The following is a 26,682-nucleotide window of genomic DNA, read 5'->3' as shown; positions in this document are numbered from 1 at the left end:
CAAGTGGCGATTCTCCCTTTGTTTGCACAGCAGGGGCCTGAGTTTCTGGAGCAGGAGGCAGGTTTCTGGGCAGCGCAGTGGCAGCCACGAAGCTGTCCTGACTTCTGGGCCTCAAGTGCAGCAAAGCCTCTGAACCATCACACCGCTCCCAGGGGAGGACACTGGCTGGATGATTTTCTGTGGCTACAGAGAGTCATTGCAGCCCAGCACCCAGTCTCACCCACCCAGCCACAGCCCCATCTATGTCTGAGCTTTGGGTTTGCTGGTTGGGAAATACCCTGATGGGCAACAGTTCCTGTGGCAAACGCTGGGGCCAGGATGCTGTCAATGGGCTCAAGGGGGGGGAGTCGACTTTAAATCAGTTGTTCCCACCCCCTTACTAATCCCAGGTGGTTTGTTCACCCTGCCTCCGCACAGCAGCGGGATCAGCGCCTGGGCTCCTGGAGCCTAAGCCGGGGGGTTCCAGGAAGGGATTCACTGTTTTAAGGAACAGCCCAACCCTCCCCACGCCCCAAACGCACCACCCCGCAGCAGCGCCAGAAGCCAGGCCGTGGCTCAAGGAGGCAGCCGGTCTGAGGGGCGGAAGGGCAGCCAAGGCGGGAGCGGGAGCGAGTGGGGTACGTAGATCCGGTTCTAGGGCTCTTTTCCAGTCCAAAGTGCCTTGAAAACCTGTGTACGTACAGGAGGTCGTCTCCACCACAAGGGCGAAACGCAGCAACTGCCCAACAGCTGCAGAAACCGTGGACAGAACAGGAAGGAGAAGACACTAACAAATCAGGAGCAGTCTAGGGCTCCAGGGCCGGCCCTGTGCCACCCAGCATGGCTGCCCGGGACTCCATGGCAGCAACAGGGACAGAGCTCAGACCCTCCTGCTCCAAAAACCCAGGCCTAAGGAGACTCTCCATTAACTGTAAGCAGTATGGGGGCTCTGACCCACAGCGGGGCCATTCTAATTCCACCCTGTAGTAGGCAGCGCAAGGTGTCAGCCATTCGCTAGGATGCTGGAGCTGCAGAGGAAGTTACACAAGCAGCCGATAACTTCAGGGGCTCGCACCTGGCCAGCGCGCTGGGCTCGCGAACGCGCCCTTGCAAAAAGCGGCATCTTTCACCACAGTCAGTCGCGGCCAGCTTTAAATCTCAGCCAAAAGATGGACCCTCCAATAGCATGGTACCCCCCACACTGCATGGGGGCCAGCCCCTCCTGAGAGTGCCCCCTACTGAGTCCCCAGTACCCCGAGAGCCCCCCCACCCCCCACTGCCTGCAGCACAGAACTCTGGCACTGCTTGAGAGCGCCCCCTACTGAGCCCCCAGCACTGAATGAGAGCCCCCCTAGGGAGCCTCCCCTCTACCTGCAGCATAGAGCCCCCTGCCACTGCCTGAGAGCACCCCTTAGCATTACACTGGGCATGGGGGTGGCACTGCCTGAGAGCCCCCCCACCGCCTGCAGGACAATGCCCCCCCGCCACCACCTGAGAACGCCCCCTACTGAGCCCCCCCACTCCCTGCAGCACAGTGCCCCCGGCACCACCTGTGAGCACCCCCTGGTGAGCCCCAGCCCCCCTGCTGCCTGCAGCACGGTGCCCCTTGCCACCGCCTAAGAGTGCCCCCATTCAGACATCCCCCCCCCGCTGTCTGCAGCACAGCATCTCCTGGCATCAATCTGGGCATGGGGGCCGGTACCGACTGCCAGGGGAGCGTGTCCTGCTCCACTCCTGGCCATCCAGCATCCCTGGCGTCACCCTAAGGAGAGTGGGCCCCCAAGGAAACTCCCTCACAACACCCTGAGCAGCTGGGTTGCCCTCAGTCATCTCCCACCCACATATGAACCAGGCTCCCGAGCCCAGCCCTGACCCCAGCCCGCAGAGCTACGGACGGAGCAGGACAAGCTGACTGGCAGGCAGGGATGCGGCGTGAGTCACAAATGCCGCACCAGGAGAGCCCAGGTGGGGGCAGCTGGGAGCCAGCCCACAGCCTGAAAACAGGCAATTCCTTCCGGTCCAGAGCTGGGTACGGCACCACCCTGGCACGGAGCTGGCTTCAGCTGGGCACCTTTCTGCTTGGCCACAGGAGAGCGCACTTCACTCAGTTTGTGATACCGTCCCAGGCACCCGACACCAACCCGCCGACAATCGGTGGAGGGTGCGGGCAGGGGCTGGGGGGCCTTGGCAGAGGTGGAGCGGAACCAAACCCCCAGCCCAGGAAACAGGAGCGCTGCGCTTCTTTCACCCACCTGAGCAGCTAGCCTGGCCCAATCACACCCTGCTAGGCCCAGGACCTGCTGAGAAACAGGCAGCAGAGAACCCCAGCCCTGCAGGGACCCCCAGCCCAGAACCTGATCTCAGTTACACCAAACCCCTCCATATCCACACCAGTGTCTGGTCCTGTGGGCCTGGCAAGATCACTCCCAGCCGGCACTGGTGCTGCCGGCCCACGGGTGGGGACGGGCCTCTGGTGAGCGCGGGCAGGCTGGCAGTGCAGTGCAGCGGAGGGCCCTACCTGAGGCTCGGGCGCTGCTCCGTCTGGGCCTTGCGGTCCTGCCCCAGGGGACTCGTCAGAGGGCAGGGGGGCTCCAGCAACGTTGGGGGGATATTCCGGGGGGCCAGGAGGGCGTCCGTTTTGGCCTCCCACAGAGTCTTGAGTTGTACAGAGGACTGAGGGGGGCTGAGTCCTAAAGCGCCGATAATCCTGGCCCATCCGCCTCCAGGGCGCGAGATCCCAGGGGGGGTCCCAGCATGATCCAGAGGGTGGCGCCCTGCGACTCGCCAGTGCGTCCGTCGAGGGCCGGGGCCTGGCTGCTGCAGCCCATGGGCTCAGCCGGGCTCAGTCTGGAAGAGAGAAAAGAGGTCCCAGTCTCAGGGCACATCTCCTCGGGCCGGGCACAGCATCACGCTCCGCAGGGAGGGCGCTGCCACCCGGAGCCACCAGGGTGCAGAGCGAAGTCATTGCCTGGACGGGATGACTCCATGCCAAAGCCCCCACCCTCCTCCAGGCACTGACCCCAGAGGGAAACCAGTCCCGCAGGGGAAGTGCCACGCTCCCATTTGAGAGGGGAGAAGGGACTGGGCTCGAACCCAGCACCTGCTCGCTGGCTCTGGTGGAGACAGGCAGGCAGGCTCCTTGCAGCTGGCCCCCGGCGTGCCCAGGTGCCAACACAGGGAGGCCGGACGTGCCGTTCTCTGGGACAGGGAGGGGGGATCCCAGAGTCAGGGACCCTTCCAGCTCTGCCCAGGGCAGAACGTACAGACGGGGTTGCTAGAGCACAGCTCCCCATGGCACCGGGGCAGAGCCAGGCCATGAGACCCTAGTGGAGAGGAATCAGGATCCCCCTTTGAGCAGTCCCCAAGACGGATGCTGTTGTTCCCCCCACTGCCCCAGAGCCCTGCTCTGCCTGGCCAGTCGGCAGCCCTGGCACACAGGCCCTCTGGGACGGAGTGCAGCCCCATGCACACCACAGGGGATGAGGGGAGCACTGGCCCCCACCCCTGGGACGCGGTCTGCCCCAGCTGCACCCCTACCTTGGCAGCCCAGCCCAGCCTCCAGCAATCTCCCTGCAGTGCGCGCAGCTGGCAATGGCCAAGGCTCTCCACCCGCCTTTGAGCAGCCAGCTGGGCCCCGGCCCACGGGGGCACTGTTGGGGTGGGGGGAGCCTGGCTGTAAGGCCGGAGGCTGCGGTCAAGGCCATGGCTCAGCTGCCGTCCACAAACGGCCCCGTGCCCTCCCCCATCAGCTCCAGGGCCTGGGAGTCAATGAGCTCATTGTCCGGGGGGTGGAGGGGGGGCGGGCAGAGCTGCGCTCTGGCATTTGCCCTTGACTGAGTGGGGGCTCACCCCCCTCCCCCCACATCAGGGGCTCTCACACAACCCCTCTCTGACTCAGGGCTCTGGCCGGATCAGCTGGGACGTCCTGTCCCTGCTCCCAGTCCTGGGGGAGCCGGCGTGTGAGGAACACGGAGCCGTGTCTCAGCCACCCCCGCCCAAGCCAGCGCTCAGGGACCCTGCCAGGGCGCAGCCAACCCACATCGGGGGCCTTGGGAACAGGGAGAGGAGAGGACCAGCCTGTTCCTGGCAGTAAAGGGCCAAGAGGTCTGGTTAGAGGGGAGAGATGGTCTGCTCCCCACACCCAGCTCTGCCGGTGTCCCCCACTCCCGACCCACAGCCCCACCACTATCCCAGCCCTGGGCTTCCCCCCAAACTCTGCCGGTGCCCCTCAATCCCGACCCGCAGCCCCCTGCTAGCCCAGCCCTGGGCTCCCCCCCAAACTCTGCCGGGGCCCCCCCACTCCTGACCCACAGCCCCCTGCTAGCCCAACTCTGGGCTCCCCACCCAGCTCTGCCAGTGTCCCCCACTCCCGACCCACAGCCCCACCACTATCCCAGCCCTGGGCTTCCCCCCAAACTCTACCAGGGCCCCCCGCTCCTGACACACACGGTATAGCCTGGAGGATGAACCAGAACCCTCCATGAGCTCCTCAGTCCCAGGCAGACTCAGCATCTCCCCCCTCACCCCCCCACGCTCTAATGTAGCTGCACCAATTACTGCTGCTGCTAATTAATAGGCCCATTTCCTCCCCTGCTGCTGGCTCCTTTGGACCGTGTCCAGAAGAGGTGAGAATCCCACTCGGCAGCCAGCACCAGCCACCGCGCCAAGCCGTTCACTCCGGCCATGGAGCAGTGCTCGCAGCACAGATGCTGGGACTGCAGCATGACAGTCCCCAGCCGGGCGATGGGAGATCTGCCCACAGGAGGCTGCACGGGGGCCAGCGGGACCCCGTGGCCAGACAGGAGCAGCCTCTCCCAGGAGCAACACCGGGGGCTGCGGCTGACCCAGCAGTGGCAGGGGGGTCTCTGGGCCAGACATTCAAATTCACCAAGAGCTTCTCACGCCACAAAACCCCTCTTGGCCCAGCCCCTCCCTCCCGTCACACAGAGGCCCCGGGTCCTGAGCTGGATACGGACAGGGCCCCGCAGCGTCACTGATGGGCTGAGCCCCACAGCGCCCCCAGGAGGCGGGGATGTCTTGCCCCCACTCACCACGTGCGAGCCGGTGCACAGGTCAGACAGTCAGCACAGCGTACAGCACCTGGCACCATGCGGCTGCTGCACGGCTCAGCCCAGGTCCCACAGGGAGCAGGGAACACCTCAGTCCCCTCCCCACCGGGCCTCCTTCCTTCCCTCTCCCGGGGCAGGATCAGCCCAAGTCTCTGACTGGTACCAGCTGGGATCCAAATGCCTCTGGGTGCATTTACACAGGGGTGGCCCCTGGCTATTCACCCATCCCCCAGGCAGGAGGCCCCACCCACAGGAGCCTGAGAGGGGCCAGAGGAAAGGAAATGAAGCTGCAGAGGGTGGAGATGAAAGGCCCCAGCTCAATGCACATCTGCTCAGCAGTTGAGGCTCTTAAAGGGACAGTGTAACCCTAGGCAGTCAGGACCACGGGCCCTCTGTTGGTGGTTCCGGGCTGGATGCACACAGGGCCTTGGAAGGGGCCGGGGGGGCATGTGGGCCAGGGCACTGTCACGTGCTGTTCAGGGCATCCAGACAGAGAGCCCTAGGGATATGGCTGCTGGGGGACAAGCCCCAATGGTGACACAAGAGCCTCAAACCCACCATCCAACTGCCCCCCCATGCAGCACACATGGACACTGGGGGTACCAGCAATGTCACATGTAAGCCAGGGCCTTGGGCGCTAAGCCATAGGTCTCCGCCCCAGGGTGCAAGCTGCAGGGCAGGGTATGTATCCTCACCCCTGACCCTGCCGCTAGAAGGCAGTTGCCACCCACACCACCCACTGTCTTGGAGACACAGGTGGCTGCAGGGGGGCAGAGGGGACCGGACAGATAAGGCTTGCCTTGGGGTGGGCCAGGGGACCCTGACCATGCTTCATGGCACTGCCCCCCATCTCACCATGACCCGAGTGCCCTTACCCCAGTTCCACTCACTTCCCTTCCCAGCAGTTCCAGCTGCAGCCCAGCCCAGGAGAGCCATGTACCCTGGGCCTGCCAAGCAGCAGAGAATCCCAGAGCCCCCTCCAGTACCCCAGGCTGGTGGGGGACCCCGAGGGCAGAGAAGGCTGCTTCGGCGGGCATAGCCTCACCCTGGCAGGTATCTGTTCCCCAGCGGCTCTAATCTGCCCATTCCCACCAGCCACAGCGGGAGCGTCAGGGTGTTCAGGGCAGAGCCTTGGGTCTGGCTCTCCCGCGGCCAGCCCAACGCCAGGGCCCATTCAGCAGGAAGCCAGAAGATCCCTCCAGCCTTCTCCCACCCAGTCCCCGCAGCCATGGCTTCCGCTATCATGTCAGCAGCCACCCGAACGACCCTGGAACATGCCAGGAAGGGGGTTGTGGTGTCTCAGCTCGGGGGGTATGGAGAGGGCTGGGGGGGGGCTCCCACTGCCCCCCGACAAGCCAGGCAGTGCAGGGGCTCCCATGGGCTCCCACGGGGCTATGCCCAAGGGAGGGGAGTGGAAGTTGCTACACCCCCAGGCCCCGGCAGCACTGGGGAGCAACCCAGCCCACGCAGCACCCTGCAGCCCAAGGCCAGGCTGGGGGAGCCATGAGCGAGTGACCAGCACAGACTCCACCCACCAAACCCCCCAGCTCCCCTCTCCGCCCACCCAGGGGAGTTCAGACCTGCTCCTGTGCCAGCCGACCTGCCCAACGGCTCCGCAGCACCAACAGCCCATGTCCCCGGCTTCCTGCCCACGCCGCAGTTGCATGGCGCTCAGCCACCTCGCACCGGAGGGGGAGTGCACCTGGCGGCCCGGTGGGGGGAGGGGCAGGGATGTGCCACACCTGGAAATGGGGGAAAAGGGGGGTTCTAAGGGATGATCACAGCCCCCGGCATCTGCTCTCTCACCATCCCTGGACGTGCTGGAGAGGGAAAAGCCCCGCTAGGTCCCATCTACTGCATTCCCTCTTCCCCCCCACCCCATGGTACTGCCTGAGCCCCTCCACTGCTCCAACGACGCGTGTTCCCCACCTGGCTGGAGCCTGCAGCCCCACTGACACTGGGAGACGGTGCCGGTGTCGTGTCCCCGCTACTGTACAGCTGGCCCCCTGCCCCTGGAGCGCCTGCGGCCTGGGCACTGACCAGCCTCTCCCGCACCAAGGGGCAGGGCAGCATCACCTTTCCCCCCGGCACAGGGAGGGGCAGGGACCTGCTCAGGGTCACAGAGAGCCCAAGTCTGGCCTTCCCCCCAGTCAGCCATGCCCACTGGGGGACGAGCACTCCCCTCCTAGACGAGGCGGGACAGTGGGCCCAGGCAGAGACCCACATATACTCCCTCCCCCCAGCAGCTCACATGGCACAACGGGCACCGGTGGGCTCACTGGCATGGCTTGGGTCTGGTCCCCTCACCTCCCAGCTGCCTGTTCAAATTAGCCTGGGCCAGGCGTGCCCCAAAGCTGCTGTGGCCTGCCAGCCCGGCGACACTAGCATGGACGGTGCTTGGTGGCTCTCAGCCCAGCTGGTCACAGACTAGTGACCACTGCACATTGGCACCCACAAATGGCTGCCAGCTGCCAAGGGGGAGCACCCAGCTGTGGGGGACACTCCCAGCACCCCGACAAGCTGGGCGGTGCAGAGGGCTTTGCCAGCTAGATCCTCTGGGGCCGCAGGTGGGAGATGCTTCCTCCTCCACAGCCCAAAAGTGGAACCTTTGGGGAGCAGAGAGACGACACCCCCTGGGCAGGCAGCTGCCCTCAGCAGCACTAGAGGGCAAAGGACACTTTGGCACAGCAGGGCTCCTGGGGAGGGGATCAAATGGGCACCACAGGGGACCAGGAGTCAAGAGCCAGGAAGGCCAGGGAATGAACAGAGACCAGAGCGCAGGGGAGGGCTCTGTGCCGGAAGCAGCGCACCAGGGCTGCTCCTGGGAGCAGACACATCCTATGGCGCATGTGGAATGGCCACCCCACCCCAGCCTAGAATGCCAACATCTGGCATGCCACCAGCCACATCTGGACCACCACCAGCCCCAAGCTGCCTTCTCACTCCCCTGCCAGCCCCCTGCCAGGGCCGTTCCAGGGGAGCAGGGGCCAGACCACGCCTGCTTCGCTTCCCACTCGCTGCCAGGGGGAGAAGGGCCCCTTTGTCTCTGCTCCGGCCCCGGGAGACAGAGCCACAAAGGAGCTTTCTGCGGAGATCGTTGTGTGAAGGGCAGAGGTGCAAAAGGCCACGAGGGAGAGAGACAAACCCAGAGCCCACAGGGGGCTACAAACCTCCCCGGGCTTGCCTCAGGAGAGTAACCTCCACAGCTGGCCCTTCACAGCCCGCCAGCTGCACATGGCGGTCCATGCATGGCTGTCAGCAGAGATGGTCCGGGACACAACTCCATGCCCCTAAGCCGCAGTCAGCCAGAAGCTGGGACTGGATCACTCACTTGCCCTGTTCTGTTCATCCCCGCTGAAGCATGTGGCCCCGGCCCCCGTCAGAGACAGGGTGCCAGGCTGGAAAGATGGTTGCTCTGACCCAGCATGGCCGTTCTTATGTCCTCTGATCCTGCAAGGTGCTGGGTGCCTTCGAGTCCCAGCAGCTTCCCTGAGGAGCGAGGGCACTCAGCACCTGCCAGCACACCATGCGACAGGACATCTATGAGGGCCATCTCCAGGAAGAGAGGGGAAGGCTCAGGTGGGAATGGAGGGGGGTGAGGGGAAGACTGCTGGGCAGTCAATTGCATGACAAGCACATCTCTCCTCTGGCAGTCAGACTGCCCTAGGCATGCAGGGTTTGCCAGACCAGTCAGAGCACTGGATCACCTGACCTGCTGCCAGCAACACACGCTCCAGGGGTGGGAAAACAGGCTCATGGTGAAGCAGGACGATTGTGCAAGGCTGCACAAAGGGGCAGGATTCCTGAACCCTGCACCCACTGGTCCTGAAGCATGGGGCTTGCTCACCTGTACCTTAGCTTGCTGAACTCCCCTACATTAGCGATATGGTTATCCAGCTGCAGGCTCCAACTGCCCTGAACCCCACCGACAGTCATTTCCCCGAGTGATCCCTTGGCATCTCACCCGGCCCTCGGCTTTGGGGCTTCACATTGCAATGGCTACACGACTCCACTGAAACAAGCCAAATCCCAGAAAAAGTCACTTCCTTCCTTCCGTGTATAAATGAGTCAGACTCAGGCCAGCAGACGGGACCTTTATGATCCTATAGTCTGACAAGCTGCATGGCACAGACCAGAGGCTCCCCCAGCCACTCCTGCAGCCAGTGCAGTCTCTTGCGGCTGGGCTAGAGCAGACCTTACAGAAAGCATTGACCTGGCCCCTCCTCTCCTCAGCCTTTGCAGAGATGCCCTTAGGCACCAGGCAGGGAGCTGGTGGTTCCAGTCTCCAGCTCCCCACATTCAGACAGGGCCTCTCTGTTTCTAAGGGTCAGGGGAAACATTTCAATTCGCACCCAGGTGCTTGAGTCCAGCCTGCACTCAGTGGAGTTTCTCTACAATGCCTTAATGCTGGAACGCAGCAACCGACTGATTCCAAAACGCCCCGGCACGTTCCAGGCATCAAGGGGCAGAACTCCCCCGATCTGCAGAGAAGGGGGGGGAATTGGAAAGCTAGACAGGGAAGTGGGGATACACAGAGCCCTGGTCACCTGGTTAACACGCCCCTCAGCTTCAACCCCCTCTAACTGTCTACAGTTCAAAGCACCAGTTAGTGGCTGGTTGCCATTAACGCCTTCCCGCATAACACCCTCCTCCCCAAACTCAGCTCTGCTGATCTTGCCAACAGAGTGAAACTCTTGACATCCTGAGTGATGTAACTTCCAGAAAGGAAGGAAAGAACTAATGTTGAAGGAGGGGGGTGAATAGGGGACATGAGGTAGACAGAGCCCCAGACATGTAACAGAGGAGGGAATGAAGGCAACATAGAGCCCATGACCCAGGGGCAGATCAGGGGACCCTGGTATGTGGAATGGGAATGAAGGGGAGACTCGGGGGCACAACCCCTGGCATGAAAGAGGAATGTGGGGCCTGAGGGAGTCCCTGAAATAGAGGGGGATGGGAGGTGGCACACATGGAGCTGGGGGGAAGAAGCGATGCAAGGAGCCCTTTGTGTTTGACAAAAGCTACAAAGAGTGTTACTCTCTAGGACAAAACAAACCCCTTGCAAAGCAAAACAGAGGCTGTTTCCCGCTAACTCTCTGATCTGGCCGGTGAATGATTTTCAATAGTGCAACAACAACAGGAAACCGCTTTTGAAAATAACCTTGCTGGAACCTTGAATGCGACCAGCCAGGGGTGTGTCAGCAGCATGCATGCGTACGTGCACACTCACACACACACTTGCACAAGCCGTGTGCACACACCCCACATGCCATTGCACAAGCAGTGTGCACGTGTGTACATGCACCCCACACCCCATTGCACAAGAAATGCACACACACCCCGCATGCCATTGCACAAGTAGCACACACACCACTGGACCAGCAATGTGCACATACAGGCAGTGGCGTGTGCTCACACCTTGCATGCCATTGCACAAGTAGTGCGCACACACACACCCCACACACTGCACACCATTGCACAAGCGGCGCACACACACTAGACAGCTCCAGAAAGACTAACTCATCAAATCAATGCAGCTAGACATGCCCCCCAGCTCAGGCCTGCCAAACAGCCCGGCAATAACTCCCCGATGAACTCACAACAATCCTGGGCAGCCCCCAGTAAGCCCGCGTGCACAGAGCTGCCTTGGGAGCAATGCTAGCAAGCAGCAAGAGCAGCCCAGCAAGAGCTTCCAAGCAACCCTACAGTAATACACACGCAGGAGCAGCATAAGAACAGCCACACTGGGTCAGACCAAAGGTCCACCTAGCCCAGTGTCCTGTCTTGCAACAGTGGCCAGGGCCAGGTGCCCCAGAGGGAATGAACAGAACAGCTAATCAGCAAGTGATCCATCCCCTGTCGCTCATTCCCAGCCTCTGGCAAACAGAGGCTAGGGATACCGTCCCTGCCCATCCTGGTTAATAGCCATTGATGAACCTATCCTTCATGAATTTATCTACCGTATACACTCGTTCATTAGCCCGTTCGCCTATAAACCGACACCCCAAGATGGATAGGTAAAGATAGTAAAAACTGTACGACCCTTTCATAAGCCGACCCTATATTTCAGGGATTGGCAAACTTTGGCTCCCGGACCGTCAGGGTAAGCCGCTGGCGGGTCGAGACGTTTTGTTTACCTGGAGTGTTCACAGGCACGGATCCCCTCAGCTCCCAGCGACCGCGGTTTGCCGTCCCCAGCCAATGCCGTCCCCAGCCACTTCCCGCAGCTCCCATTGGCTGGGAACAGCAAACCGCGGCCACAGGGAGCTGAGGGGCTCCGTGCCTGCAGACGCTCCAAGTAAACAAAACGTCCCGACCCGCCAGCGGCTTACCCTGACAGGCCGGGAGCCAACGTTTTCCAACCCCTGCTATATTTTAAAAGCTGGCATCACAAGAAACACTCAAAAGTTTTGCTAGAATTATTTTAATGTAATTTAACAAAAAACCTGTTATAACAACTGAACAAATATGTATTCACCTTCAAAATTACAGTCAATATTTAAAATCAGTAAATGGATATTTAAAACAAGTAACTTAGAACAATACGAGACTTTAAAAAGTCTTAAAATCCTTGAAAGTCTGAATCAGTCTCTGATTCACCAAACAGTTCATTAAACTCAGCTTCAGTCACAGCTGCACCTGTATTTTCATCGTAGATTAGGCAGTGTCGTCTTCAGACTCAGATTCCTTCTCATCATCAGCCTCTGTTGTGTCATCATTAAATTACGGCATCATCTTCTGACCCATTGAGTGCATTGCTGATACAGCATTTCCTAAATGATTTTTCTATCATTTCCGAGGGAATGGACACCCACACGTCCTTGATCCACTGGGAGACCAGATTGCTTTCAGGCTTCATAAGATTCCCACCTTTTGTCAACTTCGCCATGCCTGAGCACATCCATTCAGACCACATTTTGCATAGCCTGTCTTTAAAGGGTTTGTTCAGGCAGACATCAAGTGGTTGTAGAACCGAAGTTAAGCTTCCAGGTATTACAGCCAAAGTAGTTTTCATATTTTGGCCACATTTTTCACCTCATCCGTCTTGTGTGCCCTGAACATGTCCCAAACGAGCATAGCAGGTTTCTTGAAAAGTGCTCCTGGTCTCTTATTCCACACTTTTTCCAGCCATTCAATAGTCCCACTTTCATCCATCCATCCCTTTTCGTGTGCATGTATGATGACACCAGCAGGAAATTTCATGTTTTTAGGCAAGTTTTTTCTTTTAAAAATAAAAACAGAAGGGAGCTTTTGATCCGTTTGCCAATCACGATAAAACCAAGGTAAAATGGATTTTTTCATGGCCCGTGGTTTTAATTAAAACTGTTTTTTCCACCAACACCAGTTACCGGTCTGTTGCTCGGGAGATCGAATGCCATCGGTGTGTCACCCATATTTCCTATTTGTTACAGTTCAAATGCATATTCCTTTCGATATTTTATAATAAACCTTTGGAAAGATTCTATTTTTTCTTCCAGATCTCTCAGCAGCTTTTGCGCTATTATGTTCGCTGACGAAGACGGAGACTATGATGGTTCATGAAGTGAGTACACCAACCCGCTGATGCGACAAACATGGATGGCTTTACTGACTTGTATTTGTCATCTTTCGACATTTGCAGAGCACGCAGATGAATTCCAGTTCTCGTGACAATGTACCCATCTTGCCGACATTCAACATCCCAATTAGATCTTTCTCCAGCTCAGGAAATGAAGCGCACCTCGTTGGTCATTTTTTCTTGCTTCTTAGCATGTCTTTTAGTGTTGTTTTATTTTTTCGCCATTCTCTTACTTGCTTCTCAGTGATTCAGAATTCACGAGCAGCGGAGCAATTGTTGTTTGCTTCTGCATATTCAACAACTTTAACTTTGAACGCTGCATCATAAGCAGACCTTTTTCTTTTGATTTCACTGTTCATTTTAATTACTAGTATGAAAATAGATTATTGTTATTGTAGCTATAGATTTTGTAGGACTTTATATAGGAATGTCACCTGCTTTATCAGTGTCAAATTATTATTGTTCTTTGTTTATTTCAAAGCAGCCCTGTAGATTGGCATGTCTGTGGGGATAACAGGCTATTTCAATTTTATTAGAGATTCCATCAATTCTGCACGTTATATTTTCATATTGGCTCAAGACTTATGAGGTCCTTTGGTAGAAATGCATGAAGAGATCAAATTACACAGTAGTGGACTGACACCAATGCTACAGTACTATCTTTCATTGTATTTTTCTGATTGGCTGGTAAGGCATAGCATTTTGTGAAATGCATGGGTCAAATGTCATGCAGATCTGCAGCACTGCTCTTTTAGTATTCCTTTCAAGCCAATCTAGTCTACTAAACAAAGTCTTTGCAACTTTAAAAGGCTGCAGTATTGACATCAATAAATGGGTCGGCAAACTTTGGCTTCCAGCTGTAGTAAGATGAGGCCCTGAAACAAACTCTTGTTTCAGAGGCCCAGTCTGAGGCCTGAAGCCTAAACCAAAGTACTTGCAGGCATTGCAAAGCAAAGGCTGGGCTGTGAGCCAGAGGCAGGCCCCACTCACAGAAGTTGGCAAGAAGAGGGCTGCTAGAAGCAGGTGCATCCACACAAGTGCTAATAAGAGGAACTTGTACCAAGATGGCATCGGAACACTCCACAGAGATAACAAGGAACAGGCAAGTGCATCTTAAAGACATGGTCAAAAGGACAACATGATGGATATATTTGTTTGAACCAAATATGTAATGTAAGAGGGGAGAATAAAGGGGCTGCACCTCAATACATCAGGAGGGATGAGTAATCTGTTCTGCACCTGTAGAAGAATAGGTCTGGAAGGGCACATCGTCATCCAGCCTAGGGGGCAGTGGAGTGTCCCGCCACTGACTGAGCTGTGTCCATTGCCGGGGGCACATATTCATAGTATGTCCGGTAGAGTCTATAGGGAACTATTACTGTGCTTTGTTTGACAATAAATCTGGTCGGGTGCCTTCGTACCTTACTAGAGTCTGTGGTCTTTGGGGGTTCTCTTGGGGTCTGCTGTGTCAGCGATCTGCACAGGGCTGGGGCAGCACACAAAGGAAACAAGCACACAGCCGACTACCATCATCATCGAACAAGAGCAGACCACCACACCGGTACCTATTGACCACACCGGCCTGTCAGGGTAAGCCGCTGGCAGGTCGGGACATTTTGTTTACCAGGAGCGTCTGCAGGCATGGAGCCCCTCAGCTCCCTGTGGCTGCGCTTCGCCGTTCCCAGCCAATGGGAGCTGCAGGACGTGGCGCCACTCCCAGCTTCTGGCCAACAGAGGCTAGGGACACTCAGAGTATGTTGTTCCATCCCTGCCCATCGTGGCTAATAGACATTGATAGACCTTTCCTCCGTGAATTTATCTAATCCTTTTTTGAACCCAAAAAGGAGGACTTGTGGCACCTTAGAGACGAACAAATTTATTTGAGCATAAACTTTCGTGTACTTTTGACCTTCACAACATCCCCTGGCAATGAGTTTCACAGGCTGACTGTGCATTGAGTGAAGAAGTGCTTCCTTTTGTTTGTTTTTAACCTGCTACCTATTAACTTCATTGGGTGACCCCTACTTCTTGTGTAAATAACACTTCCTTATCTACTTTCTCTACACCAGTCATGATTTTATAGACTTATATCATATCTCTCCTTAGCCATCTCTTTTCCAAACTGAAAAGTCCCAATTTTATTAATCTCTCCTCATACAGAAGCTGTTCCATACCCCTAATCATTTTTGTTGCTCCTTTCTGAACCTTTTCCAATTCCAATATATCTTTTTTGAGATGGGGCGACCACATCTGCACACAGTATTCAAGATGTGGGCGTACCATGGATTTATCTAGAGGCAACATGATATTTTCTCTCTTATTATCTATCCCTTTCTTAATGATTCCCAGCATTCTGTTCGCTTTTTTGACTGCTGCTGCACACTGAGTGGATATTTTCAGAGACTATCCACAATGATGCCAAGATCTCTTTCTTAAGTGGTAACAGCTAATTTAGACCCCATCAATTTATATGTATAGTTGGGATTATGCTTTCCAATGTGCATTACTTTGCATTTATCAACATTGAATTTCATCTGCCATTTTGTTGCCCAGTCACCCAGTTTTGAGAGATCCCTTTGTAGCTCTTCACAGTCTGCCTGGGACTTAACTATCTTTAGTAATTTTGTATCATCTGCAAATTTTGCTACTTCACTGTTTACCCCTTTTTCCAGATCATTTATGAATATGTTGAATAGGACTGGTCCCAGAAGAGACCCCTGGGGGACACCACCATTTACCTCTCTCCATTCTGAGAGCTGACCATTTATACCTACCCTGTGTTTCCTATCAGCCCACCACAGGAAGCTGCACAGCTGTGCAGAACCAAGCTCAGTGCCCCTGAATCAGCCTCTCCGAGCCCGGATTGTAAACTGGACACTGGACTCTTCTCCCCACGCCAAGAGGCACAGAGGAGCTATCCGGGGCAGAAGACAGGTGACTGGCTCAGCCCGAGGGCTATAAACAGGCTCCTTTATCTCCTCTAATCTGAGCCCAAGTCCAGGCCTTCCTGCACAGCAGAGGAATTGAAGGCATGGGGCCAAGACAGCGCAGTGGTGTCTGAGCTCTGCCGCAGCACTCACAGGAGCCAGCAGCACCCTTCTCTCAAAGGAACCCCGAGGGTGGACGAGCAGCAGCAGCTGGGCCTGCTCAGGGCTGGCTGCTATTTCAGAGACTGATCCAAAGGCAAGCTCTGGCTTCAGCGGGAGCAGGAGCAGGCCTTAGACGGAGCTCCCTGCACTAATGGCACTGCCACAGCCACGGATTAACTCGCTCAGCACCCGACAAGTAAACAGCCCCAGGATCACCCTGCTACAGACGGGAAACTGAAGCATGAGCAGGCAGCAACTTGACGGAGGGAGTCTGTGGCAGAGCCAGGATGGAACTCGAGAGCTTCTGGCTGCCAGGACTGTGCTCAGGGTGCTCAGCCAACCTCTTGTGCACGGCACAGTGCTTGAGCACAGCTGCAGGACTGCTGCCCCTGTGGGGCCCACAGAGAAAGCAGGGCCAGACCCTGCTCCCACCCCAGTGCATAGAAATGCCCCTTCCTCACAAGGAGTCCTGCAGGAGCAGGATGGGGTGGGCCAGCAGTGGACATGGACACGGACATTCCCTCTCTCTCACCAGTTCATTGCAGGGGATCTCAGCCACCCTGCCCTTGCCAGGTTGACTGGGAGCAAGGCCCGGTGAGGTCCCAGCTACAGGGCAAGGCGATCCTGCTATGGAAAAGGCCAAGAGTGCAGTTAATTGCCAGCAAAGTCAAGAGAACCAGGCAGGAGGATGCAACACAGCCAATGAGCGCCCCCTCCATCCTTCCCTCTCCCCGCTGGACTCCTCCACTCTACAGGAGTGAGCAGAGTCTGTACGGCCCCTTCCAGCCAGATTCCAACACGCTGTACATGCTACAAATTGCTTCACTCACCACAGACATGCAGCCACCTCTGGGGTGGAATGCGCAGCTGTTTACTGGCCACCCAGCAACACTGCGCAGCAGTTCATAATGGGAAGCAAATAGCTCCTCCTAGTGAAGCTGGCGGGGGACACGGAGGGATGCAGAATGGAGCATCCTGGCTGGATCCCCATTAGCTGAGGGTGCTGCCATCTTGCTCGAGGCACGGTGCCTGCCACAGGGCACCTGAGAGCCAGTGAGCAAGTCCCCACCCCTCCCGAGGGCTTCCCCGGGAGGAGGACCCTGGCGAGAGCCAGCCTGGTGGCCAGCCAGAGCAGCACCCCAGCTGGAAGCTAACACAGCCTGGTGGCAGGCGAGGATTTATGGCCCTGCTGTGGGAGCCGTTCTCCACTGTGGGGCCTCACAGCAATGGGCTGGGAGCAGCCGCACAGGAGCAGCCGGCCTCTGTTTTGGCGGGATGTTCTGGGTGTCTCGCTCTCCTGGTCCAGTCCCCGCACGCCGAGGTGCGCACGCAGGCCTCGGGACCCAGCTGCCTTTCCCAGGATGGGCAAAGCGCTCGCGGGGTTTCCACTCGCAGACTGAGTCACTCAGCCCGACACCCACACGCAGCACCCTGGGCGCAGGCACAGAGCTGCCGAGGAGCCAGAAAGAGGGGAAATCACAGAGACTGACAGCGCGCCAGCCCCGGAGCCTTACCCACAATCCCCTGCCCGCCTTGCCATGCACCCAGAGCCCGCTCCCCAGTCCTGGCCCAAAGCACGGCGCTATCGAGACCCAGGCCAGTGAGGCCTGGGCAGCTCGAGGGATCGGTACCAGGTCACAGAACCTGGTGCTGACCTGAATGCAGCCCAGGCTAGCAGCTCTGGCTGTCCACCCCTCTGTGAAGCAACCTAGCCTCCAGCTGTTCCTAGCAGGCAGGTGTCCACACTACCAGCAGCCCCTCACTGGCAGCCTCAGCAGAGGGACCAAGGGCGGGATGGGTCCAGGTCTGAATAGTGCCGGCCAGATACCAGACAGGCTGGGGTCGGCAGCTCCCTCGGATTTCAGTGGGAGCTGAGCAGTGCCCATGCCAGAGCTGAGAGGAGGGAGGGCTGAGCCAGCTAGGAGAGGCTGCTCACAGTGGGGCTGCTGGAGGTGCAGCCCATGGTATTTTCAGTCCCAGCGCTGGTGTCCAGCTCGGCGTGATAAGAACAGTGACCTCTTGGAAGCAAGTGGGAAAAGCAGAGCCCTGCAAGGGAGATTAACCCAGATCAGAGGCACCCAAGGGGGACGGGCCCCCAACACAAGTGCAGGTCTAAACACCCCTGAGCTTCAGGGACCCAACCTGCAGCCAGCACCACCATGACAATCATCAGCCCCCTACCTGTCTGCTTCAGCGATGTTCCAGCCACTCTGCCAGCCAGGTGGTGCCAGCACGGTAATTATACGTAGTTAACACTTGCACTGTGCGTGCCATCTGCACACACCTAAGTGGCAGGAATGATCATCCCTGTTTCACAGGTGAGTGAATTGAACCTCTGAGCAGATCAAGGACTTGCCCAAGCTAGCGGCAGAGCTGGGGAGGGAACCCAGGAGTCCCGAGTCCCCCAGCACCTAAGGGATCTGCCAAACCCAGTCAGAGGAGAAATGTTCGCAAGAGTGTTTCCCCATGGGGTTGGTAAAAGGGAAGCAGCAAGCCTGGCCTGCATCACTGCCCCAGTATGGCCCGATCAGCAGACGTATTAGTAGGAACAGGAGAAGAGAGGCAAAGAAATTCTGCTTTGGGATATGCGAATAGTGTCTCTCTGAAATTCTGCTCTACGCCCTCTGGAGTCGGGAACGCAGTCCCCCTCCCCGCCTTCTGACCCAGCTCCCTTGCTGCTTGACCCCACAGCCTGAGCGCCTCTGCTGTGGCACAGCCAGCCCCTGAGTCCCCCAGCTCTCAGGTGGGCTGGCTACTGCTGTTATTCCAGCCCTTGGGACAAGCTATTTGAGAGTCCTCTGGGGGCACTTCAGGGAGACAGCTGGAGGCCCTATAGCCACTGGGAAGAGGAGGCATGCCCCACCTGGCCCTCCCATATAGCAGTACCCAGGGAAAGCAGCAGGGCCTCTGCCTACCACAGAGGAAGGGTTTTGTCCAACGGCTGGCTCAGAGAGCACTGGGGAGAAGGAGCACGTGGGGAGGGTAAATGTGTGTCTGCAGTAGCCCAGGGAAAAATTGCCCTGTCTGTCTGCACAACATGGCCCCAAGTATCTGAGAAGTCAAGGGAGTCACACACCAGTGTCAAAGGCAATTCAGTCTGGGGCTGGGGTTAACCCTTTCCCTGAGACGGTAACATAGACAAGTGCCCCAGAGCAGCTTCCTACACAACATCTTCTCCTGCAGCAACCTCCCTGCCCTCTCAGCTAGCTGTTTGTCCTGGGGAAGCAGGAAGGTCCAGCTACCAGTTTCAGCAGAGTTTAAGTTTTGATTTTTGAAAGGGTCTCTAGCCTCTATGGCAGAGGATGCCACCCCAGCATGGCCCAGATCCGAGCCTGATACCGCATCATCTGCCTGAGTCTGCAGACAGACAGCTCCAGTGCAGCTCAGAGCTTTGCCAAGCAGGGGCAGCGTGAAATTAACCCAACTCCAGTCAGTTTTGCACCAACTGTTCAGAATCCCCAGGGCAGCCATGACATTGCACAAATCCCAGCCAATTCAGGCACTGGAGTCGCGGTAGCCACAGAGGAGGAGGGCCTTAGCAACGGAGGCCAGAGGAGGGTCAGAACAGCCTGGGTGGGATTGAGACGACTCTCCTTCCCCTTCTAGCTGCCAGTGTGGGGCTGGAAGGATTTCAAATTTGTCAAACAGCCACTAGCCAGGGGCTGCTAGGTAAGAGGGATCCTCAAGCTGGGTTCTGGATCAGCCCGACAGGAATCTCAGCACCCTCTCCTGCCCGAGGGATGGTGCACAAGAGTGGGAGGGGGACTGGGCTTCCCAATGGGGCCTGGTCAGTGGCCCATCATGTTTCACGCCAGCTGGCTCGGTGCCTGGTAGCCTTTCCGAGTTTTGGACAGGAGCGTCAGGCTGGATGAAGGACACTGGCTGCAGGTTTCCTGCATGGACATGGCACAGATGCAGCAGTTTGCATGCACATACAAGGGAGGGATGCAGTGATAGAGCAGTTTGCAATCACACAGTATTTATTCTAGCCAAGGGCCTCTGCCTTCCCACAAATATGGGTGTCGTTCAGTGCCCAGATCATGACAGCCCCGGGCCTCTTTCTTGTTGAGCCTTTCCACCGCGGCAGATCCAATGTGCAGGCCATCAGTTTCCGCCCACAGTAACTGGGAGAAAAATCGAGCTCTGCCCATTTCCCCTCAGACAAGGGAAACCAGCTATGAAGGAACCTACAGGAAACCTTGTCTGAAGGGAAACACACTCAAGGGGTCATTGTGCTGCATGCCACAGTCTCAAAATCCACAGTAGCAGGACTTGAACTGCTCCTTGTTGCCCAAACTAAAAGAGAATTCAGTAGTGTGGGGCCTATGACACACAGATGAGCTGTCCTGACTCCTTCCAGCACAGGCCAGTGCTGCACACAGACATGCTAGCCATTCATTAGGTGCTTATTTGCCTAGGCCAGACACTTCCCGTGAGCACATGCTCCCCTTCCACAAGCTGCCCCGGGCATGTGACGAGAACACACAAGGGAAAGCGCTGCAGATTTGTGGGGACACAGGTCTTCAGCATTCCCTTACCTGTCAGTTTCTACCTCCAGTTCCTGCCCTCCAGACTCCCCACCGTCTCTCGCTGCTGCCGTACTCCTGGGCTGGCTGTGGCACTGCCACTGTACCCACAGGGTCACCTCCTTCCTCAGCTGCTGCACTGCCAAGCTGCCAGGCTGGAGAGGGTATAAACTGCGAGGCTCACTGCACGGGAAAGGCGCTGCTGCTATTAAATTCCAGGAAGGCCAAGCTGGCGGCGAGGCTGCTGTATTGGACGCTGCCAGGCTCACTGCACAGCGCTGCGTGGGACGCTGCCAGGCTCACTGCATGCTGCCGGGCTCACTGCGCGCTGAAGGCGTTGCTGCTTCTGCTATACTCCAAGCTAGTAAAACGCTGCTGCTCCATGTTGCCAGATTCACTGCATGCTCCAGCAGTTGTTGGCATACGTGACCAGGAGCACTGCATGCAGCTTTACAGTGCAAAGCTCACTGTGTAGCAATGGGAGGGTGCTGCTGTTTGGTGCCCAGGCTCGGTGCGTGAACGATGAGGGTGGCGTTGCTGCTATACTCCTGGCCACCCAGACTGGCAGTGGTGTTACGGCTCGGACTCTCCAGGATTCGCCCCTCCAGGCTCCTCCTATGGGGGATGCTCAGCTCCAGGCTCGCTGGCAAGGGATGGCACTGCTGGGCTCACCCCCACCTTCTCCTGCTGACTTCCAGTGCGGCTGGGGACAGCGATGGCACTGCACGGCCACACTCACAGGAGGACGGTGGTGCTGCGCTCCCCGGCTAGCAGCCGTGCCAGCGCTGAGTTCACCAGCTGGTGCTGGGACACTGCTAAGGGTCTGGGCCGGAGACAGTGCTAGGCTCCTGGGCTCACTCCTCTCACGCCCTACACCTGTGCTGCTCGCCGCCTCCCCCGCTGCGGCTGCTGCTGCACATCCAGGGTCCTCCCAGCTTCCTGAACACCTGGGCTCAGCCACTCAGGCTCCTGAGGCTGCTCTTGCACACCGCGCCCGAGCGCCTCCTCCTGCACGCCCAGCCTGAGAACCTCCTCCTGCACGCCCGGCCTCAGGCCCCCTTCCTCCTGCAGGCCCCTGACAAACCCTCCTGTCTCCTGCTGCTCTCCCTGCTGGCCCCCCTGCACTCCTGGGCTTGCCTCCCCTTCTCCTTCAGGCTGGTGCTGAACCCATGGGCCCTCTCCCCACTCCTGGGGGGCTCCCAGGGCCACACCCCGCTCCTGGGGGGCTCCCAGGGCCACACCCCGCTCCTGGGGGGCTCCCAGGGCCACACCCTGCTCTTGCACCCCTGAGCCCACTGTCCCCTCCTCCTGAGGTTGATACTTTACTCCCAGGCTCCCCTCTTCTACCAGATGCTCCTCCTGTAACCCCAGCCTCACCCCCCCAGGCACCCGTACCCGCACACTTGGCCTCACCCTAGCTGCCACCCGTGCCCGTACTCCTGGCTTTTTCCCTCTGGCCACCCGCAGCCCCAGCCTCTCTCTCACTGCCACCCGCTTCTCCCGCACCCCCGGCCTCTCTCCCACTGCCACCCGCTTTTCCCGCACCTCTGGCCTGTCTCCCACTGCCTCCCGCACCCCCGGCCTCTCCCCCACGGCCGCCCGCTGCTCCCGCACCCCCGGCCTAGACTCTCTGGTCACCGACTGCTCCTGCACTACTGGCCTTGTCCCCACTGCCACCCACTGTTCCCACACTCCTGGCTTCACCTCTCTGGCTACCCACTGCTCCCGCACCCCTGGCCTGGCCCCCCCAGCCGCCCACTGCTCCCGCACCCCTGGCCTGGCCCCCGCAGCCGCCCACTGCTCCCGCACCCCTGGCCTGGCCCCTCCAGCCGCCCACTGCTCCCGCACCCCTGGCCTGGCCCCCCCAGCCGCCCACTGCTCCCGCACCCCTGGCCTTGTCCCCCCAGCCGCCCACTGCTCCCGCACCCCTGGCCTGGCCCCTCCAGCTGCCCACTGCTCCCTCACCCCTGGCCTGGCCCCCCCAGCCGCCCACTGCTCCCGCACCCCTGGCCTGGTCCCCCCAGCCGCCCACTGCTCCCGCACCCCTGGCCTGGCCCCCCCAGCCGCCCACTGCTCCCGCACCCCTGGCCTGGCCCCTCCAGCCACCTGATACTCTTCCCCCAGGCCCAGAATCCCCCCTGACTCCTGCACCCCTGGGCTCACCCCTGACTCCTGCACGGCTGAGCTCAGGCCCCCGGACTCCTGAATGCCCCACCCCAGCCCCAACTCCTGACAGTGCCGCTGCTCCCCTGCGCGCACCCCCTGCCCCCTGATGGTGCAGCTGTTGTGCTCCTGACTCCCCCTGCTCCCTGCCCCCCTCAGACTTCCCCCACCCCCCTGAGGCTCCCCTACCTTACTGCTGCCCCCCTAGGGCTCCCCCAACCCCTGGGGCTCCCCTACCTTACTGCTGCCCCCCTGGGGCTCCCCCACCCCCTGGGGCTCCCCTACCTTACTGCTGCCCCCTGGGGCTCCCACACCCCCTGGGCTCCCCTACCTTACTGCTGCCCCCTGGGGCTCCCCTACCCCACTGCTGCCCCCCTGGTCCTCCCCCACCCCCTGGGGCTCCCCTACCTCACTGCTGCCCCCCTGGGGCTCCCCCACCCCCTGGGGCTCCCCTACCCCACTGCTGCCCCCCTGCGGCTCCCCCACCCTCTGGGGCTCCCCCCACCGCTGTCCCACCGCTCGCCCCCTGGTGGCGCAGCCCCCCGGCCGCACCGGGACCCCCGGGCCGGCTGCTCCGCAGCCTCCAGTCCCCGCTCGCAGGCGGCTCCGGCCCCCCCCGGCCTGCGCGCGCCCGCCCCACGGGCCCGCTCTTAAAGGGGCAGGCCCCGCGCTCGAGGAGCGCGCCCGGCTCGCGGGGCCGAGGCCCGGGGGGGGGCCCGGTCGGCGCGAGCCCTGGGCAGCGAGGGGTTAACGTGGCGAGCGGCCTGCGGCAGGGTGGGGGCGGGATGGAGGTGGGGGGTAGAGGGGTGCGTTGGGGGGGTTGGGAGGGGATGTGGGGATGGGTGGGGGATGTGGGATGGGGTGGAGATGGGTGGGTAGAGGGGGATGGGTGGGTTTGGGATGGGGGTTGGGTGGGTAGAGGGGTATGTGTTTGGGGATGAATGTATGGGGGTGGGGTGGAATGGATGGAGGGGTGGGGGGTGGGTGCGTAGAGGGGTGTGGATGGGGACGGATGGGGTGGGGGATGTGGGATGGGGTGGGGATGGATGGGGGGATGGGGTGGAGATGGGTGGGTAGAGGGGCGTGTGTGGGAATGGATGGGGAATGGGTGGGTAGAGGGGGATGGGTGGGTTTGGGGTTGGGTGGATAGAGGGGATGTGTTTGGGGATGAATGTATGGGGGATGGGGTGGGGATGGGTGGGTAGAGGGGGATGGGTGGGTTTGGGGTTGGGTGGGTAGAGGGGATGTGTTTGGGGATGAATTTATGGGGGATGGGGTGGGGATGGGTGGGTAGAGGGGTGTGTATGGGGATGAATGAGCAGATGGATGAATAGAGGGGATGTGTTTGGGGGGAAATGGGGATGGGAGATGTGGGGGGGATGGGTGGGTAGAGGGGAGTGTATGGAGATGGATGGGTGTGTGGGGGGATGGATAGACAGGCACACTACTAGGCCAGTGTTTTTTAACCCAGGGTCCGCAAACGAAGTCTAAAGGGTCCGCAACAGGTGACTGAGAAAATAAAAGAAAAGGAGTACTTGTGGCACCTTAGAGACGAACCAATTTATTTGAGCATGAGCTTCCGTGAGCTACAGCTCACTTCATCGGAATGCATCCAGTGGAATGCATCCGATGAAGTGAGCTGTAGCTCACGGAAGCTCATGCTCAAATAAATTGGTTCGTCTCTAAGGTGCCACCAGTCCTCCTTTTCTTTTTGAGAAAATAAAGTTTCTGATCCCGTTCAGATATTCCGGTTTTCTGAGCAATCAAAAGTACGCGCGCACCCCCACCTACAGGCCAAACCCCGAAGTGTTGGCCATACCATAGCAGCCAACAGCTTAGCGCCCTTTCTGATGCTGCGTCAAATGCCTTGTCCTGCACCTGCAACATTTCCAGTTGAATTCTGTCTTTAGACTGACCCGAATTCAGCTATGTACACAGACAAGGGGTTTCCAAGGGGGGCCGCCCCTCCATTCAAAATTGCCAAAGGGGTCCGCCAATGAAAAAAGCCTGGAACCCACTGCACTAGGCTCTAGGGACGGGTGCATAGAGGATGGCTGCAGAGACAGAGCTGACCTCGAGAGACAGGCATGCTTGCTGAACACACGTGCTACCTTTCTCTTGCTGTCTCTCCCTTACAGACACATACCCCTCGTGCTGAGTGCCCTCCGCCCCCCTCAGTTCCTGCTTGTTGGGCCTGTTCCTCCCTGCCTTTGTTATGGTGCTGAAGATGCTGCCCAGAGGCAGGGGCAGCCAGAGGGAGGGTCCATTCGTTCCTGGCTGTGCGCCCCTTTGGTTAGCATGGATGCTGGGTTGGTAGCCATGGTGAGGCGCTGTTCTGGCCACTAGGTGCCAGTGATGCTGGCACCTAGTGGGAGCATTAGAGTGTGTCAATGACACAGATAAACACAGAGCAAAACCAACCTCAGGGCTGAGATTTTGTTTTGATTTGCTGGGGTGCAGCTGGCAGGCAGGGCCCTGGCCCAAGGCAGCAGGACCTTTCCAACCCCCAACCCATCCCCAGCTATGGACCCCTGTCCTCCCTACATGGCATGGTTGCTTGCCACACCCGCGCCCACCAAGGACCAGATCCTCAGCCAGTGTAAATCAGCCTCTCTTCACTGGTGCTTCACCCCCGCTAAAAACGAGGCCCAGGTCTGTTCCTGTTGCTGCTAGCACTACTGGGAGAGAGAGAACAGGAGAGAAAGTTAGAGAAGAGATGGGCTCAGTCTCTGCATGGGGTGCCCGCAGGTTGGGGCTGCCCACTCTTCCGCTAGCCCAAGGGGTTGGAGGTGGGAACAGCCTGGAGAGAAGCAGGCCTGATTGCACCTGCATGGACAGCTGCCTAAAGTGCAACCTTATCCAGTGGCAGATCAACAGGGAGCTGTTGGGACCAAGCCCGAGCCTGCGCCTGAAGAGCAGAACCAAGCACTCAGGAGCTGCCCATTGCTGCCTGCATGGCACGCTCATTAACTCCTGCGAGGCAACTGGAGCCCGGGCAAGTCCCTCCCAAGCACTTCCCCTCTGCCTTTGCAGTCGACTGCCACAGTCGGTTCCAACTGGCAGCTGGAAGACGTCGAGCCAGACTTGTTATGTTTCACAGCATGTACACGTGTTAGATAAAAACATAACTACTCTTGCTGGAAGGCTGCAACATACCATGACTTTATTTCCTAGAATGCAGAATGTTAACACACAAGAACTAAAAACAAAGACAGACAAAGCAGACTGCTCCCTGAAACAGTGAGGCACAACTCACCCCACCTTTACCCTAGGCCAGCTAGCTGCAGATTGACTGATCGCCCTCTAGCCTGCATGCAGGACCAGGAAACCCCTTACAAATGGCAGCGACAGCCTACAATTCCAACCCACTTTTCAACGCCACAAGACTCCACTCGTGTTAACCCAGGGTAAATCAGGAGTAACTCCACCCGTTGCAGCCTAGTCACTCCAGATTCGCACTGGCACAGCAGAGCAGAGTTGGCCCTGTTCATTACTTCGAGGGATTAAAGGGCTGGGGATTTGGAATGGGGCACATCCCTGGATCCAGGCATTGTGCACGGCAGGGCCAAGTCTTTCCGCTGAGTCCAGCCAGCTTTGGATCAGGCCTCAAAGGCCCTGAGAGGAGCAGATCCTTCCGGCTTGGTTGCAGGAGAAATTCCGGTGAGTGTGCAGACCGTGTCGCAGGTTCCAGGGCCTGACCCAAAGACTGGCAGTTCCCCCAGGGGATGCTGCGCTGGTGAGCGGTGTCAGGCTGAGAGCCCTGCATGATAGACCTCTTTCCAGCACCAAGTGCTGCTCAGCAGTGAGCTGGGCCTGTGGGGAGGGGCTGGAGCTGGGAGACCTTGGCTCTGTTCACCCCACGGCTGCCCTCCCCAGCCCCCTCATCTGTTGAGCTGTCTGGCCTCTTGGGGCTCTTCACTCCTCTCTCCAAAGCCTGGGGCAGGGGTGGCTGCAGCGGGGTCCCCTCCCACTTCTAGGCTTGGCGGGGGGGGGCAGCCCCTGGGGTTCTTCATCCTCCTCTGCCCCTTCCCAGGCCAGGGGCTGCAGGGAGGGAGGAGGAGAAGCAGAGTCCACATCCTGTCCGCATTGCTCACAGGAGAGGGTGAGGGGGCAGGACCACCCTGGGTGTTGTGCTTCTCGCTCCCCCCACCGTCTTGCAAGTACGGGGTGCTAAGGGGGCAGTGGAGAGAGAGCGCTCCTCCTACAGCAGCTCCGACTGGTTCTTCAGCCCCAGGCAGGCAGCCAATCGGAGGGCTCAGATGTGTCAGCGGGCTACAGCTCCTCCTCACACAGTGGCC

General features: G+C 58.8%; 1 protein-coding gene across 4 annotated transcripts in view; it reads right to left on the bottom strand.

The window, feature by feature from the left end:
* The window catches only part of TNK2 (tyrosine kinase non receptor 2), a 76,233-nt gene extending 54,734 nt beyond the window's left edge, over positions 1-21,499 (bottom strand). For 2 of the 4 annotated variants that reach the window (XM_074963376.1, XM_074963377.1), the window contains exons 1-2: positions 20,234-21,497; positions 2,498-2,826 (exon numbers count right to left, since the gene is read on the bottom strand). In XM_074963376.1, the coding sequence (XP_074819477.1) occupies positions 2,498-2,695 (198 nt within the window). In that variant the 5' untranslated portion in view covers positions 2,696-2,826; positions 20,234-21,497. Of the gene's footprint in view, positions 1-2,497; positions 2,827-20,233 lie in introns of all 4 variants that reach the window. The other 2 variants (XM_074963375.1, XM_074963381.1) reach the window with 2 other exon arrangements.
* Positions 21,500-26,682: the final 5,183 nt, after the last annotated feature.

Source organism: Natator depressus, chromosome 9, assembly GCF_965152275.1.
Source record: "Natator depressus isolate rNatDep1 chromosome 9, rNatDep2.hap1, whole genome shotgun sequence".
NCBI classification, from domain to species: Eukaryota; Metazoa; Chordata; order Testudines; family Cheloniidae; genus Natator; species Natator depressus.
Note: the sequence above shows the minus strand (reverse complement) of the source record. Positions and strands in the feature narration are given on the sequence as shown.